The 19,729-nt window shown below is 35.1% G+C and overlaps 1 protein-coding gene across 1 annotated transcript in view; it reads left to right on the top strand.

The window, feature by feature from the left end:
- LOC120531529 (ribosomal protein S6 kinase beta-1) overlaps window positions 1-19,729 on the top strand; it is a 56,302-nt gene that overhangs the window by 30,633 nt on the left and 5,940 nt on the right. Inside the window, exons 5-14 of the mRNA XM_039757017.1 lie at window positions 3,407-3,554; window positions 6,989-7,046; window positions 7,556-7,656; window positions 8,025-8,115; window positions 8,649-8,739; window positions 14,595-14,702; window positions 15,360-15,422; window positions 15,508-15,585; window positions 17,766-17,873; window positions 19,239-19,351. Coding sequence (XP_039612951.1) covers window positions 3,407-3,554; window positions 6,989-7,046; window positions 7,556-7,656; window positions 8,025-8,115; window positions 8,649-8,739; window positions 14,595-14,702; window positions 15,360-15,422; window positions 15,508-15,585; window positions 17,766-17,873; window positions 19,239-19,351 — 959 coding nt within the window. The remainder of the gene's footprint in view (window positions 1-3,406; window positions 3,555-6,988; window positions 7,047-7,555; window positions 7,657-8,024; window positions 8,116-8,648; window positions 8,740-14,594; window positions 14,703-15,359; window positions 15,423-15,507; window positions 15,586-17,765; window positions 17,874-19,238; window positions 19,352-19,729) is intronic.

Here is a 19,729-nt window from a genome sequence, read left to right on the forward strand (position 1 = left end):
GTTAACCAGGCAGAGGCTTCAAGTGCTGGAAGAGGTGGAAAAATTGTTTACCAGTTTACTCATTTACCAATTTGAGAACCCTCGTGCTTTCAAGCAGCACAATGTAAACAAAGCCAGACTGCCAGTAATGTGGAGGGCAAACACGAAGGGTTGGGTCACAAGGACTTTGTTTTTGAAATGGCTGCATGAGGCTTTCGCTCCCACCAGCTAAACAGCTAAAAACACCAGAAACCCAAGAAATCACAAGAGAGAAAACACCTGAAGGAAAACATCCCTCCATTGTGGAGCCAGACTCTCCCTCAAAACTGTAACCTCCTTTCCACCCAGTTCCTCCTCACTTCATGCCAGAACTCGACTCATGCAAGGTTAGTTTTCTTGGTGGTTTATGGTTTTTGTATTACGGATTTTTCAAAAGTTAATTTTTCAGTTCGTAGCGTGAATTGTTGCAATATTACTTTTCTCTTTTTTCAAATGTTTGTTTTTTCCCCTGTGCTTAAAACTCATTTAAAAAAGTGTTTACGTGGAGTGGTTCGTAGCGTGATTTGTTGCTTTTCCTGGTGGTTTATTAAATTTACAGATTTTTCAAATGTTCCTTTTTTTTTCCCTGTGCTTAAAACTCTCTTTTTTTTTTTTTTTTTTATATATAAATGTTTACTGTACTGTACAGTACAGCGATCGGGCTGTAAGGCTAATAGCGTGATCTCCTGCAGTGTTACTTTTTTGGTTGCTTGTGGTTGGTTTTTAAAATAAAGTTTGGATTTGTTCAAATATTTTTCTCTGTTCAGAGAGAGAGAGAGAGAGAGAGAGAGAGAGAGAGAGAGAGAGAGAGAGAGAGAGAGAGAGAGAGACTGCTCGTGTAGCTGAGCAGGGAGCCTGGGTGTTTTGTGTCAGTGTTATTCAATGTTTTTACATTAGTTTACTATTACACTGTGCATTCTATGGTGTAATTAACTATATTTGTGCCTAATCTTTACATATATTTACATATATATTTACATACAGTTCGTATGGTCTGGAACGGATTAATTGTATTTACATACAATCCTATGGGGGAAATTGCTTCAGTTTACGACCAGAGTTTTGGAATGAATTATGTTCGTGAACCGAGGTTCCACTGTATAAAACAACTTTGTAACAAAAATTGATGCTTAAAAGAACTTTTATAAACAAATGATTTCTATTTTGTTAGCAGATGTTTTTTTCGTTTTTCTAAGCTCTTCATAGCAAAATTTAACAAAACAGCAAAATAATTAGTTTTAGCTGACTCTTTTACAAGTAAGACTTTTTTTTTTAAAGATCATTCAAGCAGTGAAATATTGCAGTGCATATAGCGAGGATTAATCATTACAAATTTAAAAAGAACTTAATGAAAATAGAGGAAAATACATTTTAAAAAGCAACATCTTAATTTCAGTTGCTCCATGTAAAGAAATATAACTTTTAATTCTATGTGTTTTGCTTTTGATATCTATGGAAAAAATGTAAGAGGATATTATTTAAAAAAAAAAAAAAATCTCACTTTAACTGTGGCACATACTGTACAAAAACTAGTTAACGCAGGTTTTTTTTTTTTTTTCATGTCATGTTACACGTACCCCTGCTTGTTTTAAACACCATTAGTCAACAAGGGAGTGGTATTGCTACTGCTTAGGTATACAATCTGTATTAGGGCACATCTCTCCCATGTGTTTAGTAAGGTATAAGTACTATTTGAAGTACAGACTGTGGCAGTGGTACACAGTATTGGTAAAGCCATACCACTGTGCAGCTAGTGCATTCTGAATAATTAACTGCGGTCTTTTGTGGAGTTTTGCCAATACAGGCTCTGGCTCCTGTTAATCCTGAACTCAATAAGCAGGTTAGCAGGTTACAAAATGGAAGGATGGATATTGCTGTGTATATTTAATAGCAATGCACATTACATTGAAGCATTTTCTTATCTCTGTTGCTTACTGTAGTTTTCATAATAACAGAGTGTATGAGGTTCAGCAATTTACAAAGAGCAGGAGGTTTGCTTTTGTATGAATATCCTATGCTAGTCAGCTTATATTTCACATTTAGGAAAAAATAAGACTAGTGAGGACTGCAGATCTTACTTGGTACAAGTTTGTTGTGTTTAAAATTTTATTTTTAAGTAGAAATAACATTATTCATTAGCTGCAAATATAGGATCATTTCAGAAGCTGCAGAACAGTTAAATTAAATTCTGTTCTTGTTCAATCATCTGATCGTCTGGAAGTGATTCCTCACAATCCAGAATTCCCTTTAAAGTCATGTTGGCATGTTTGGGGAACTATATTTTTGGTTGTAACAAATCATGGCTTATACTTTAAAATCATGCTGTATGAATGTATGACTCATATTTGTATGAAGTTCAGTGGGAATAACTTTTGTTTTAGCATAACAATAATTTGAATTCATTACATAGCTTTTATTTTGAACTCTTTGGCTTGTGGGGGTCCATTTACTATCTGAAAGAAAAGTTAGATTGTCCTTATATTTGTATCCAACTTGGGCAGGACTTAGGTTTCTATATGTAACAAGGAGTGCATAATAATGCCACCCCATCTCTGATAGAACCAAACTGCACACAATATACATTTCCTTTATGACTGTATTTGAAAGGTGTTATAGGTTGTTGTCCTCCTTGTATTAATCAACATTCTGAAGTCTACCTTTCTAGAAGACAGATGGATGAAATTTTCTATGAAGAGAAAACCCCCACATATGATACACTGTTAAATATCTAGTTATGCAAGACATTAAACTTTATGCAATTTCCCCCCTGGGGCCTCTAGACCCCAAAAAAAAAAAAAAAATGTCTTCAGCAAAAATGATCAGAAGGACTTGAAGTTGTGCATGCCACCTCAGTGGACCCCAGCTGTTTCACCCATTAATGGGGTATGAGGGGTTGAAGTCAGCAATGTAGGCACGTGGAGTTCCATTGGTATCCAGTGTTGAGGTTGCTAATCATGAATATGATATTTTCGAATCATGATTCTTTATCAGAGGTCCTACCTCTCCAAGAGCCACTCACAGAAGTTTAAAATCACAAAATTTCAAACATAACCATGTGAGGGATCATTTTGGACCATTTCAAGGTCAATGATTATGAATGTGATGTTATTGCTGATTTTTGATCATTTACTGGGATCTTGTCCTCTATGGACCTTTATTAAATAGCAAGAAACGACACAATTCTATTACAATCAAAAATATTTAGACTTTAAAATGGAAGCACACATTTTAATATTTCGGTTATTTGATACAATTATTATTGTTTATTATGTGTTTCTCAACCTCGTGTAGTAAAGTAAATCGTTATATTTCTTATGAACACCCAGAATTAGGGCAGCTTACACTAATTCATACTTTTGAAATGTGTGTGTTTGTTTGTATTAAACAGGCAATGATTGTGCGAAATGCAAAGGACACTGCTCATACTAAAGCTGAGCGCAACATTCTTGAGGAAGTGAAGCATCCCTTTATCGTGGACCTCATATACGCTTTTCAAACTGGAGGCAAACTTTACCTCATCCTGGAGTATCTGAGTGGTCAGTATGAAAAACATTTGGAAATGTTTATTTTCATTTTTTCTGTATGAAGTAAATGAAATGTGCATTGAAACACACAGTTTAATATCAGGGTTCTACTTGTTTATATATAATTCAATTTTATATACCAGTTGCAAATGTAGAAAAGCTACATCTAAATCATCAGTACAGTGCAGTATACAGTACAGTACAGGCATTTTGGACTAAATAAAAAATTTACTGACCAGAAATTTGAACGAGAGCATGGATATTTAATAAAACATTACTAATTTGATAGCATAGATCATAAATGATGGTGGTGGTGTAAACCTTTTTTTTTATATATATATATATATAAAGAATGTACCTATTACAATATATTATATAAAATAAAAGAAATGTATTATTTTAAAGATATAATGAACTTTCTCAAAAATTGAATATTTTATAAATAGTGAAAAAGCTAAGAAAAAGTACAGTAGATGTTTTACATATTACAAATAACAATTTCACAGTTTAGATTAAAAATCCCAGTGTTCCCCTGTGGTTGAAGTCCACCGCTCACAGCTCCAGTAGTTGAGTTCAGATTCTGTAATGGATTGGCACCCTGTTGTACACTGATCCCAGCTTTACACCCAAAGGTTCAGGTGCAGGCACGGGCTTCGGATCCCCATTACGCTATATTATAAAAGAAAGTCCAGAAGATGAGCAGATGGATAGCTAATATGCTTTATGTGATAGATGAAGTGTTTATCATATGTAAGAATATGTTTCTTTGCTGATGTAATTATCTAATCTGTATAATATCCAACATAATACTAGCCAATTTAAAATAAACATCAAAAATGTAATTCTGAATTTTGCCTTTTATCGACACTTGTATGTGGTAGTTATTTTGCAAGTGGCAGGTGTTATTTAGATGGCCGCACCTCATGTTTGCCTGCATTTGATCTGAATTAGTATTGCCTTGATTAGAGAGGCTTTAATGCATTTCAATGTTATTCTTCATCTGTGGCCAGTGAATCTAGTTTCTGAACCTGCTTTATCCAGAGCAGTTTTGCTGGAAGCTGGAGCTAAACCTGCATGCTTCTGGGACAAAACAAGAAATTACCTCTAATAGGATGGATTCCATCTTTGAATAAACTCACGCACACATCCAAACTCACCCATACTGTTACAATTTATAGTCCCTTTCCTTTTCTAACTGGTTTTATGTGTGTGTATATTTTCTAAACAAATGTATTCATTGTTTGCTAAAACTAAAAAATGGTCCAAATGCTGTTGATTTAGCATTGCTAATGCAAGAGTAATTCTTTGATTATCAGTAGAATCTTTCTTTAAAACTCACAATTTCATTGGTGTTAGTCGCCATAAACCAATATAAACAAACAGTGAAATGTCAATAAAAGTTTGAAAACTGAAAGAAATAAAGAATTCAGTCAAACATCTATTTATTTATGTTATTTATCTTTCTTCCTGCCTCAGATGAATAACTTATTTTTTCCGTATTAGTTTAGCTTCTATCGTGATCCCTTTCTTGTCATGTCAACCACTCTTTTTTCCATGGGAGTTATTATTCAGAACAATTTAACATACTGACTTAAATAAGGCCTTACAGTGGACCTAGAAAAGAACTTTTCAACTCAACAGATTTTTAAAAGTTAAACAAAATGAACATTTTGTAAAGCAGACTGATTTTAAAATTAGTTAAATGGAGCACGTGGCTCTAATTATATGAATATATTTTGTAGTATAGTTATATATTTTTAGTTTACAAAAACATTTGTTGTGCATTGCACTAGAGCAGTGTTATAGTTTGGCTACTAAACAGCACACAGAGAGCTTTGGCATTTGGCCCTGCTTGCCTTTCAGAATAGAAACTGTATGCAATGTGTTTGTGAATCTGCATTGAATGGAAAGTAGAAACTTGTGGAGTATGTTGTGGTAATGAATTAGTTGTCCTCACCCACTGCTTGGATATCTTAAGGAGAAATAATGATGCAAGACATTTTCAAATCTGCAATACAAAATTTAATCAATGCTTGCAAATGATGTTATTTGTTCCTATCAGAATTAAGACAGGTTCATGCCATTTTTAAATCTAAAGCCAAATATACTTTTTATGCTGTATTTCTTCAAGTATACCTTGTAAATGCCTTCAACAGGCACATTGAGAGACCCTAAAACATTGTCTCAACTGAAGTCATCAACTAACAAATAAAAGAGAACATTCGAAGTGAGCGTCCATTGCAGTGATAACTCAAAGTCCTTTAGACTTTATCACTATATTTAATGAGGCGTTGTTGAGCAGTGCCAAAATGTTTAGTCAGAAGTTAGGTAATAATTTCTTTGTATCACTTAATTGTTTTAACACCTGCTATAAGTCTGATGTGTGCTTGAATGTTTAGGTTTTATTCTCAGAATGATGTTGCTCTTATTTTGTTTGCTAGTAGCTGTCGGGATGATTCTGTGTAATCTGAGAAGAATGTTATCAGGAGAGATATTTAAAATTGAGCAAACAAAGCAGTGCTTGAAAAAGAATATTACTACCACCTATATAACCTTTTCTTGGGTGTCAAAAGTAGGAGCTTCAAGGTTTGGCTTTGCTTTTGTGCTCATATATAGAGGACTTAACATCACTATAAAAATGTAAGTTCTGACTAGCAGAAGAACATTTTGAAAGATAACATAAAGCTTTCCCACTGTGAGATCAAGCTGAAGTGAAAGCAAAACCTCTAGTTTGACAAGTGATCTTGAATGTTCCAGGAAATATACAAAACCATGTATGAAGAGGGAGAAAGTTAAGGTTTTGGATTGTTTTAGGCAAGGTCCAGGTAAAACATGAAGAAATCTGCAGAAGTTTTGAAAAAAAAAACAATGAACAAATGTTCCATAAAAAAGATGCATTTGATATTTTGGTTATCTTCATTTTAGATCAAATCTCATTTTTAGTTCTTTTTTTGTTTAGTTAATGTATAAGGAGTAAAAATGAGGGGTATCATTTGAAAAAGAATTGCATTAATCAGTTATCCAAGGTGATACCCTTCAAAAATATCAATTTCTTAGTTTTTTTTAACAGAGTGCTTTTTGCGCACATCTAATTGTGCCAGTAGTGTAGCAGCCTCTTCAGGTGTCTGACTTTGGCCATCCTGATAATGGTCTGCCTTTTTAGACTCTTTATCAGGTAACACATAATCCTTAGTTCCTCTTAAAGAGTTGGTTATATGAATGGAGTGAAGAAATAGTATATTTTATTTTATGCTTATATTATTCTGTAGGTTTGATAAAGTATTCCTATGACTACAGTATTACTGCTTTATATAATTTTGTTTTGTATCTATTGTCAGTTTTACTCTTCTGTAACACCTTGCATCTGAAATATGAAATACAGGTAATGTACAAAAGCAACCTTACATAAATAATAAAGCAAATATATATATATTGATATCTTTCAGGTGGAGAACTTTTTATGCAGTTAGAGAGAGAAGGAATCTTTATGGAAGACACCGCTTGGTATGCATGTAGTTGTATATTATACTTTAAATGTAATTTCTCAAACTTTTTGTTTAAATAAAGCAGAAAATAATGTGGTTAAAGGATTTCTGTCGGTGTGTAAATGTTGGCTTTAGGTAGCTTCTTCAACTAACCAGGCTACCTGGGTCATCTGCCATTAGATGCTCCCCAGCAATCACAGCCCCAGGCCTAGTTCTTCAGGTGGATTCTTTATATCCCTTTCTCTGGGTCAGAATCTTTTATCTTTGAGTCATCGTGCAACTAACTTTTTAGAGTCCTTTCCCATAGACCACTTCAACCATTGTAACCTTTACTTAGAGTGCAGCAACTGAAAAAATATTCTGTGCAATGCAATTAATTGCTGTTTGTTCACCTTCAGTGTTATAGAGTTTAAATGCAGTAGTGTATACAGGTTTAATGTGACTGAGCTGCTAGATTACATAAAACAATTTGCTGCTCATGTTTACGGAGTAATTTTTCATTGATAACCTTTTTAACTTCTTTTTCAGCTTCTATTTAGCAGAAATATCTATGGCTCTGGGGCATTTACATCAAAAGGGGATAATCTACCGAGACTTAAAACCAGAAAATATCATGCTTAACAGCCAAGGTATTGAACATACAGTTACTTTCATTAACAGGGGGAAATTGGCTTGATTTAAACCAGATCTGTTACATTTTTACTTTTATATGCAGTCATTGTAAATAATGGTCATAAGTATCTCTGCAAGTTGGAATTGGAATTTTTTGAAACTTATAACACACCCTGTATCAAGTTAAAAGTAATCTTTGTTAGTTTTATTTTTTATTTATTTTATTTTTTTATGTTCATTTGTGAAAAATATACAGTTGTTATGCAAAGACACTGACTAAACATTAATATTTTCTATAAGTAACTTACATGTGACATAGGAATTTGCAGATTTGCACATAATTCCTTTCATTTTATTAGAATAGAAATGTATGTGTTTATTTCAGGGCATGTAAAACTCACAGACTTTGGTCTCTGTAAGGAATCAATACATGACGGAACTGTGACCCATACTTTTTGTGGTACAATTGAATACATGTAAGTAATTGGCTGAGATATGTAAAGTTTGTTGTTTTTGGTTATTTTTAACATTTGCAGGTTAAATGAATCATTAATTTGTTTATTATTTGATATCCATGTCTGAAAAGAATCTATTACAGTATAAAATTTCAGTCTTTTCACTTTTACCTTGTAAAAATAATGAAGCAGAGTTAAAGAATTGTAAAGAAAAACACTGAATAAAATGTATTGAAATCAGCAACCAAGAAACCATTAGATTTTATGGCTTCACTTGATGTTCCCTCAAGTATTCACTGTTTTTAGCAAATCTCTTCAAAAGAGCTTGATGATGTGCTATCTTTTGTCAGAATTATTTTCTTTGTTCTCTTTCTGCACGAACATAGGAAACTTAAACATGCATGCTTCCTTACTAATTTTATCAAACTTCATGAAAAAATATATATAACCTCACATTTCATTAAGACATGAACTCTTTGAGGAAAGTTTTCATACTTTAATGTTTCTATTAATTGTTGCTACACTATATTTGAATAATACTCTTTTGTTTCCAGGGCACCAGAAATCTTAATGCGGAGTGGGCACAACAGAGCTGTTGATTGGTGGAGCTTAGGAGCCTTAATGTATGACATGCTGACTGGAGCAGTAGGTGCAAACTTCACAGTGCATGCTATGTCACAGTTAGCTGTGCAACTGTTTTAAGATTTTATAGCAATTAATTTTACTAATAAATATGGAAGGTGTGAAATAAAACAATTAATTGCTTCAATGACTCAAAAGTCAAGGCCAAAGATAAGTGCACTAAGAATGTAAGCACATTCAAAACTTTTTAGCTTTGTTTCTTGGTTATTTACGTAATTATGTCAATGGTTGTATAAAGGAATCCTTAATATTAGGGTTATTTATTATTTTGTATTAGCTCGAAAATGTTTATAGTCTAGAATTCATAGAGCTCTTCTGTCTGATTTAAGATGTTCTTTACTATTGTATAGGCTTGTAATAACTGTTTTACAATGGTATATCATAGTTCTTTGTTAGTACTGTAAATCAGATGTTGACATATTCACAAACTACCTTCATCATCATATTTTTAGAAAACATAAACCTATATGATGGTGTGTTGTTGAATTGATTAAATGTACACTTAACATATTAACAGTGATCCCTCGCCATATCAAGCTTTGACTTTCGCGGCTTCACTCCATCGCGGATTTTAAATGTAAGCACATCTAAATATATATCACGGATTTTTTGCTGGTTCGCGGATTTCTGCGGACAATGGGTCTTTTAATTTATGGTACATGCTTCCTCAGTTGGTTTTCCCAGTTGATTTCATACAAGGGACGCTATTGGTGGATGGCTGAGAAGCTACCCAATCAGAGCACGTATTACATATTAAATAAAACTCCTCAATTATATACGATATGCTCCCCGCGCGGTGCTTCACATACTTGAAAACCCGAACGACACGTATTGTTTTTTGTTTGTTTGCCTTTCTCTGCCTCTCTCACTGTCTCTGACATTCTCTGCTCCTGACAGAGAGGGTGTGAGCAGAGGGGCTGTTCGCACACTGGCCTGGAAGATACGGACGGTCCTCTAAAAAATGCTGAAAGACTACCTTCACATTGCTCCTTTCCTTGCAGCTGCTTTGTCCAGCGGTGCTTCGCATACTTAAAAGCCCGAACTGCCCTATTGATTTTTGATTGTTTGCTTTTCTCTCTCTGACATTCTCTGCTCATGACGCACACTCTTTTGAAAAGGAAGATATGTTTGCATCTTTTAATTGTGAGACGGAACTGTCATCTCCGTCTTGTCATGGAGCACAGTTTAAACTTTTGACTAAAGGGTGTTATTTCATGTCTAGAGGGCTCTAATAATGTTAAAAAACGTATTTAGAAGGTCGTAAACAGGTTTTCTATGCTCTAACTGTGAAAATATTCAATTTATAAATAAAGAATCCTACTTCGTGGAAATTCATTTATTGCTGTAGAGTCTGGAACGGATTAACTGCGATAAACGAGGGTTTACTATATATATAAATTATAAATATAACATATTTATATTTGAATTTTAAAAAAGTACTTCAGCACATTTTATGTTTTTCAAATGTAATACTATTTTGCCCAAGTTGTTTCCTTGTTTATAGGAGCACTACATTCACTTACATTGAAACTGGATGAAGATACACTATTCCCTGTCACAGGTTGCATTCCTTTCCTCCACAAAAGTCACATTAAGTGTACCTGGCCTTATACAGTCAATGGCTACTGTATTATGAATACACCTGTGTCTAAACGGTCAGTCATGTCATTGCAAATCAAAATGTGGGTGTGTGTATATACATTATTGTTCAAAAAAATATCAGAATGTCAAGGAAAATGATCAAAGTGACTTTTGCCATTATGTGGTTATTGGTGCCAGATGTGATATTTCTGGCTCTCAGAAACTGTTGCCTTGCTGGTATTTTTATATACTGGGTTCCTAGAGTTTGCAGAGAACATTTTAATAAGCAAAAATATCTAGTGAGCATTGGTTCTGTGGGGGAAGGAAAGTTTTGTTAATTACTTAGTAATGGAAGAAAGTTCATATGTACTCAAACTAACAGAAAAATAACAACTACTCAAATAATAGCTCTTCACAACAGTTAATTGCAGAGGCCATTCTGAAGGCACAGCTCATCATTCTTTGAAGTGGAAGGGTCACAGCTGCAGAAGACCCCTCTGGCCTCCACTTATTTAGCCAAGAACAGAAAGCGGCTTCATTAGGCAAATGAGCACCAACAGTGAATACTTTATTTAAATATATTTATTATGTTTTAATAAATAGTTTAACATTTATGAATATAAACTTTATTTTTTTACATGTCTGAATATCACATTAATTCTTAAACTTGTACAGCTTTGAGTGACAGATTAGGAGGTATGTTTCATTTTCACTTACACACTGCGTTATCAATGTATTGCATAGATTGTACACATATTACAAAAATGAATAGGAGTACATGCTTTACCAATAGATTGTTCCTGCCAATAATTCTCCAGCTGCCCCATAACCCTACCCTAGATAAGAATGATAGCAAGAGGGATGGATAAATTACTATAAAGTACAATTTTAATTTTTAAAGTAGCTGAAGTAACACAATCACAAACACTAAAGCACGTAATGATGTAGTTTTGAAAATCTTCAATATAAACTGCTCATAAAAGGCATCTGCCTGTGATTTCAATGATATACTGAGTTCAATAGACTCCTGGCAATATAGTTTTTGAGAATTAGTAAAATTCTGATTCCTTCCATAATTTGTGGATAAAATTACCTGCAAGTTCCAGAATTGTAGAAAACAAAATACTGTGTGGATCTCTCTTACTTGCCTTGATCCATGATATCTGTTGCACTTTTAATATTTATGTATAGTTACAACTACAGTGTGCAACTACTCCATGTCTTTAACTTAAGAATGTGCCATTAAATGGCTGATTGGGCTGATTATGAAATAGTGAATTGTTGCAAAGAACAGGTTTGTGTTTCTGGGCATCAGAAGTATATTTGAAAATGATTTAAAATGTTTATGGTATTGTTTTACATTGTACTGTATAGATAGGTAATGTTTTCTATCATGAGATTTAGAATGCAACAGCATCTGAACTAGCACCATGCTGTGAAAACTGCAGGGAATACCGAGTGCAATCAGGCATGTATGTGCATTTAACAAAGCAGCAAAATCTAACTAAAGTCGCTTAAGTCAATGTAGCATGACATGTAGAAATGCTATGAAAGAGCACATCTACTCTTAAGCAGAGAGCACAGAGGTTTTTAATGGATTCTTCCTTCAAGAAAAGATAGATGTTTGCATGGAATTTGAAATGTGTAAGTCAGTTCTTAACTAAATGTGTCCAGTTCTACACTGGGGTTATTATATCTTGAAATGGTTGAAGTATGTTGTACTCACTGAGCAATAATCATTACTAAAATATGCCCATGGCTATCTGTGTGAACATTTTAATTTATTATTCTGTTGTAAATTCAGAATGTAGTTTAGCAGATTTTAAATGTTGTAACAAAAAGTTAAAAATAATTATCTAAAGCTTGTAAGCATCAGTCTTATTTTAGATTTTATAGGAGTATACTGTCACAAGAAGCGTTACAAAGCAATCAAGATTTGCAATTCAGATAAACAAGATTAAATGCAAGGTCATGCAACAGTAAAAACAACAATAAATAAAAATGATAAAGAAATTAACATTGACCTGTTTACACATGTACATTTTAATGTAACTAGGGGGCTCTTTCCCATGCTCGCTTCGCTCGCCAACCCCTGGCCGCTTGCATATGGGGAAGCGGATGTACAATTTAAACAGATTGTTATTTTCATGGGAATTGTTACATATGCATAATAGACCTAATTATTTTACATTACAGAGAGTAATTAACCATAGTAAAAAATAGTAAAATGTAATAAATAAGTTGTATAAAGAGTGTTTAATACGGAAATGGCCAGGTTCACAGGATCTAAGACGTTTCATGAGGTGATATGAGGGAGTGAACTGAACTGACCACGAACTGCATATCCAATTCCTATTTGATCAGTAACCATTGGCTTTGAATTGACTGATGTAATGGGTTGGCCTTCAAAATCTGTATCCCTTGTGTAAGAGGACTTAGTAGGGAATGCAACTGATGGAAGGCAGTAGTTAGGACCATTAGAAGCCATTGGGCTAAGTCATTGGCAATTTTATATAATATAAAATATTATATGTAATTATAATAATAGACACCCAAGAGATAATTACACCTTATGCAATCTGCAAAGTGCATAAGAGCCACGCAGATTAATGGTGGAAGCAGACAGGCTACCCTATACAATAGATAGGTGACTTAAGATTCACCTGACCCTTTAAGAGGATGTACTGAAGTGGCAAAAGTTTGGGCAGTGATGCAATTGTTGTGTTTTACAAACTTTGCTGTTTCTGCATTTTTAGATTTTTGTTTTTTTTTTAAATATATACATGTTTTTATGGTATACTGAAGAACAAGTATAAACATTTCAAAAGCTTTTATTGGCAAATGTGTCACATTTATGTAAAGAGACAACATTTACAGTGTTGACCCTTCATAACTTGTGCAGTTTGTTCTTGCATGCGGGATAGCAGCTTCTGGGTCGAATCCTGACTGATGGTAATCCTTTCTTGCCTTTCTGGTGCTTGGAATTGATCACGATTTGTGGGCTTCTGCTTGTTCACCTGCTTTTTGGGAATTAACCACAGGTTCTCAGTGAGATTAAGATATGGGGAGTTTCCTTGACACAAGTCCAAATTTTCAATGTTATGATCTCTGAGCCACTTTGTTATAACTTTTGCCTTGTGGCATGGTGCTCCATCATGCTGGAAAATACAGAGATCATCACCAGATTGCACCTGGATTGTTGTAAGAAGTTGCTCTTAGAGGACATTTTGATACCATTTTTTATTTATGGCAGTGTTCTTGCAATTTTGAGTGGGCCCACTCCCTTGGATAAGAAGCAACCCCACACATGGATCGTCTCAGGATGCTTCACTGTTGGCATGACACAGGAATCATCGTAGCATTCACCTTGTCCTTCTCTGTATAATCTATTTTCCAGATGAGATGTCCCAAACAGTCGGAAGATGGATTCTTCTGAAAAACTAACTTTGCACCAGTCTTGTGCTGTCCAGGCCTTGTACTTCCTGCATAATATCAGTCTGTTCTTGATGTTTTCCTTGTAAAGAAGTGGTTTGTTTGCTTCCTTTCTTGACACAAGGCTGCTGTCCGAAAGTCTTTTCCTCACTGTGCATGCAGATCCACTCACACCCATCTGCTGCCAAATCTGAGCAAGCTTTGTCTCTGGTGGCAACACGATTCTGTAGCTTACTCCTAAGGAGGTGACAGTCCTGATGCTTGCTGGACACTTTTTGTTCCAGTGCCAAAATAAGTGTAAATGGGATATTTTGTGATACTTGGGTGAACTTTTTTTGCTAATAAAGGTCTTTGCAATTAATTAATATGTATATGATCATTCTGCACAATAACATAAAAACAATATGAATTGCCACTACAAAAACTGAAGCTGCATATTTTGCAAAACACAACATTTGTGTCACTGCCAAAACTTTTGGCCAGATTTGTAGAGGCTGGAGTTGCTGAGACATGCCTGTGGCCACTAAGGGAGAGTCCTAGCAGGTATGCCCAGGAGTTCCCTGATACACTGTTGACCCTGAAGTTCTTCCAAGATCATCTCCTGTCCTCTGTGGGTCTTGCATTATAAACTCTAAAAACTTTAACCTATGAAATTCAGAAAAGGGCAACTGTTTCTAAGGTGGTGGTACCACCACAACTGGCACCAATATTCGCATCACAGTGGTAATTTAATAAAGTTTACTAGTAACATAATTGGTTCTAATGGGGGCAAAGTATGTATTTTATTTCACAGCTGTTGACATTATTTTGTATGTTTAATATAAGATAATACAATTTAATTGCAGCCACCATTCACTGGTGAAAACAGAAAGAAGACAATTGACAAGATTCTAAAATGTAAACTTAATCTTCCACCCTACCTCACTCAAGAAGCCAGGGACCTGCTCAAAAAGGTGAGTCCAACTGAGGGTTTTTGCAATCCTTTATGTCAGTGTTTCTCAGACTGATTCCTGAACATTTACTGTGCTTTCTGGTTTTAGTTTCAGCTAACTTATTTAATCAGATACCAGCTCTTTGCTTATAACCATAACTGTGTAATTTTGATTTTAAATGTTATTTGTTCTTTCTGCATCTAAGTTTGTGTTATATTACTTTAGAATTTTGCAGAGTATTTGAGTTTTATTCACAGAAGCTGGTTAGTTTTTGTAAAGTGTACTTTTTGTTCAAGAATTTATATTCTGTTTCAGTGACAGTGTCGGTTATTAAAGCTTCCACTTGGTAATGAGGATATGATATTAACTAACAACTCCTTTGTATAACATTGTTGTGTTCACAGGTGTTTGTGATTTGGTAATTTTCAAAGTAAATAAAACTATTTACAAAAAAAATACTTCTCAAATAAACTATGCAGACCATAAAGGGAATCACTAAGCCAGTGTTTTGAAAACTTTTCCCTAAATTAACCTTTAAGTACTTTACAAATGAGAATGAGAGCCAAGTAGTTGGAATGAAAATCAGAAAGCACAATGGACTTCTAGGACTGAATTTAGGAAACACTGTACCAGATCACTGTATTATGAATCCCCTCTTTATTATTTGTCATGCTGTAGCTGCTAAAAAGAAATGCATCATCTCGACTTGGAGCTGGACCAGGGGATGCAACTGAAGTTCAGGTAAGCGTACCTTTCCAGGAATGTGTCTCTCTTGGTTTGGTTGATGCTTTTTCAGCTTTTATTCCCACTGCTCTTATCTTTATAGACTCACCCCTTTTTCAGACACATCAACTGGGAAGAACTGCTCGCCCGAAAGGTGGAACCTCCATTTAAACCAACTTTGGTAGGCTTTACTAAAGGAATATTTCTTTAAGCCTTTTCTATAATAGCATTCATACTCCTTTTATTAAAAAAAAAAACTATAGATGCTTTTTAGTTAATAATATTGTTTCTGTCTTTGTTTTGCAACAATGTAAGATTATTCTAGTATTTACTGTTTAAATCTCTTTAAACTGTGGATGAGGTATTTTTGATATCAAATTTATTTATTAATAAAAACACATTTAATTTTCTTAAAAAATTTAAAATAAAATGGGTGGCATGGTGGCGCAGTGGTAGCGCTGCTCGGGTCCTCCCTGCGTGTAGTTTGCATGCTCTCCCCGTGTCTGCGTGGGTTTCCTCCCACAGTCCAAAGACATGCAGATTATGTGCATTGGCGATCCTAAATTGTCCCTAGTGGGGGGGTGTGTGTGTGCCCTGCCCTGCCCGGGCTTTGTTTCCTGCCTTGTGCCCTGTGTTGGCTGGGATTGGCTGCAGCAGATCCCCATGACCCTGCAGTTAGGATATACGGGTTGGATAATGGATGGATGGAGTTAAAATAAAATAAATAATAAATTAAAATAAATTGTCTAAGTGGTTGTTGATTTTGTCCAGGTGCCAAATTTGAGATTTGGAATATCTTTAATGTGCCCGCATTTCTAAAATTTGAAAAAGAATCTTGGCAGGTTGCATAACTAGATGTTATGTTTTTTTACTACTTTTCTGTCTGCACTGTTTTAATTTTGCAGCCTCGACTGCAGGTCATTTACAGTTCTCCCTTGTTAGTGTTGCCTCTGTGGTAGTTTGCTACAGTCTGGCTTCACAAGCTGCATGCTTATTTTGTATGTTGTAATCTCGTTATTCTTCTTGTTTTGTGTGTCTGCATAATATTATCGTGTTTTGAGCCAATTTCATCAACTTTTGCTCAAAGTTCTCCCAAGACATGCTATATTTATCATTATTTTTTTTGTTTATCTACTCCTGGATGTTAAATAATGCAGCTTGTAACTACTGAGTACGTCTCTATCAGCTGTTTCAGAGAAGAGAAGCAATAATATTTCCACATGCAAATTAAAATTAATAGTTTAATTGATACGATTATTGATTTAGACTCTTAACACAAGTTATTTAAACGGTAGTTAAGCATTAACATCTCTAATTAGTTTTAGCCTTGTTTCTTCAAAGTCTCTGTCGCTAATTTTGCTCTCAGTTATTAAGGGAGTTTTGCTTATTACAACCATAATTGAGTGGATGAGCGTAGCACAGATACATTTCCAGGCTTATCATTGTGTTATGTGTCTTGTATTTGCCGTGTTGATGTTGATTGAAATGAAATACATACATCTTTGAGCATTACTGAATTTAAATAAAGAAAAGATGCCTGAATGACAATGTAGCTACAATATTTTTGTGTTAAAGCTCAACATATAACTATTTTGTTACCAACAAGGAGTGAACTCTCTCCTGCTCACAAGAAGATTTTGCATTTTAACACATGAATTTGCAATCATTTGTAAGAATTATTATTTTTTAATATGTTGATTTTCTAGGAATAGGCAGGTTGTTTGAATTATTATTATTATTGTTGTATATCGGGCTGAAGCACAAGGTGATTTACAGGAGGAGGTTTAAAGTTCATTTTTCCCATCACACCACACTTTCTGTATTAGTGGATTTGTTCTTTTAAAATATCTCTTGCTTGTTGCTTGCATTTCCAATTCCAGAAGCATGTCTGTTATGTCATTGTGCATTTGGATTTGGTTCACATTTTCAGCAACATTTTGTGAACTGGTAAGTGCAAAAGATCAAATATGGTGAAAGGGGATATACAGCAGAGCCTTTAATTTAGTTTTGAAACAACTCAAACAAATTTCAAATCCTATTCTTATGATTTGCTTCTGTCTGCAGATTTCTGTGTCTTTTAACAAGCAGCCTGCTCACCCGAGTTTCCTGTTAGTAGTAACTTAGGCTTTTACTTTAAACCAGGATTTAGCATATACAGCAAAACTTAGCTAATTACAGCCCTTTATGGAATGATGTTTTGTCTTCTCTATTTTTAACTTGTTTGCATCAAAGTAAATTAGCTTGGTTAGTTTGTTTTTAAAACCTGAAAAAAATTGCAACTCTCAAGGTTGTTTCAATATATTTTTTCATGTGTTGTACTTCATCCCAGTTATTTTCTGCTATCTGTCCCTTTGTTAACAGCAATCAGCCGATGATGTGAGCCAGTTTGACTCGAAGTTTACAAGTCAGACTCCTGTGGATAGCCCAGATGACTCAACGCTGAGTGAAAGTGCCAATCAAGTCTTCCTGGTAAAATTCAGTGTTTTAGGCCTTGTTCACACGGGCGTTAAAATCAAGCATTTTTTTTGCGTTCGTAGCGTCCGGTGAGCGCGGATCAAGCGCCGAGTGTTTTCTACGTAGGAGTCAATGAGAGTGTTCACACGGGCTTTGGTGACGTCGTTTGTCCGGCAGCACGTTTATCGGCATCAAAAAGCGTTGCATGCAGCTTTTCTTGGCGTTCAAAACCCAGCGAGCGCAAGGAAACCGCTTCTAGTTCGTTTTCTGCACGTTTATTTTACGCTTCGGAGGACCGGATATATATAAGTTTACATGTTGTATATGAAAAAATATTAATATTTTTATGTTTTCATATACAACATATACATTTTCATGTTGCTTATTTTATTTTATTGTCTCATGTAATTTGTAAACCATGAACCTATTCATTTATGTTCTAATATAATATTTGATAACGATTATGTAGGGGGGGCATTTCGGTGCATAACACCGGTGTAAGCGCACACTCGACTACTGTTTCCTTACCTGAAAGTGACCAGTAGTCTCTCTTCGGGGCTAACACCAAGTCGCATATTGGTTGATCGGCGTGCAATGTGGCATTGCACCAGCTGCAGCAGACAATCAAAAGTGGAAACCGACATCCGACTGTAAATTAAAAACTTGCGGAAATTTTGCATTTCTTCATAAAGCACAAAAACTTCCTTTAACCCGGCGTTGTGCAGTCAGAGGATGAACCTAGTAGCGGCGGCGATTTTTCTCTCCCTACGTCGCCGTATTACGAGTATTTTTAAAACAAGAAGATTAATATCTAACATAGCAAAATGGTCCATATTGAAAGGAGGCACCTCAAATAAAACGACAAGGGCTTTCATATCCAGTTCCCGACACTGCCTCCACAGGTTAACACACAAACTACAATTTGGGCTGCAGGCTGGCGTTAGACAGAGACAAACGAACGCCGGTGTAAAAGTCAATCGATCGCCACCACAAAATGCAACATAAACGTCTAGGACGTTCAGAGCAAGTTCGTTTATCCAAAAACTTAACGCCCGTGTGAACAAGGCCTTAAGAAGGTTAAGGAAAAGGGATAGTTGACTTAACTTCACTCTTGTATACTGAAGTGTGCATGCAGAAGCTCAATTCTGAATTTGACTAGAGGCACTGATGCTAAGTGCACATGACTTAGTGCCCGTAAGCCTAGAAATACTGTATGTTTGTTAATATGGAGAAATCTCCTTCTATTATGGGCAGTGTCAATTTTCCAATTGCATATTTTGTTTATTTATACTAACTTGGTTTGTTTTAATATGGACATTTATGTTAATCTAATTTTATTTTTTTATTCTGAAAGTATATTTTCCTCCTTTCTTTTTCCAGGGGTTTACTTATGTAGCTCCTTCGGTGCTGGAAAATGTAAAAGAAAAATTTTCTTTTGAGCCAAAAATTCGATCACCACGAAGAAATATAGGAAGCCCACGGACACTTGTCAGGTACGAATCAATTAGGCTGAAAGACGAAAGTAAGTAGTGAATGTAATGGCTAAGTCACTGCCATAACTAGATTGTCCTTTTGTTCTTTAACTCTGTTGCTATTTAGGTATAATGGTGCAGCATTTAGCACTGCTTCCTCCCAGCTCAGGGGACCAGGTTTTGATTCATAGCCAGGTGACTGAATGAATGTGTGAAGTTTACAAGTTCTTCCCTTTTATACATACATTTTCGCTTTGTGCTCTGGGTTCCTCCTGCATCTCAAAAATAGATATGTCTTAGGTTTACTGGCCCTGACTGAGAGAGTGTAGGTTGCATTGGTGTGATTTATGACCTGGCATCCTGTCTGAGTTTCTACCCAGTGATGTTTGCTATGGAGAT

This window comes from Polypterus senegalus, chromosome 6 (genome assembly GCF_016835505.1).
Source record: "Polypterus senegalus isolate Bchr_013 chromosome 6, ASM1683550v1, whole genome shotgun sequence".
In the NCBI taxonomy this organism is placed as follows: Eukaryota; Metazoa; Chordata; class Cladistia; order Polypteriformes; family Polypteridae; genus Polypterus; species Polypterus senegalus.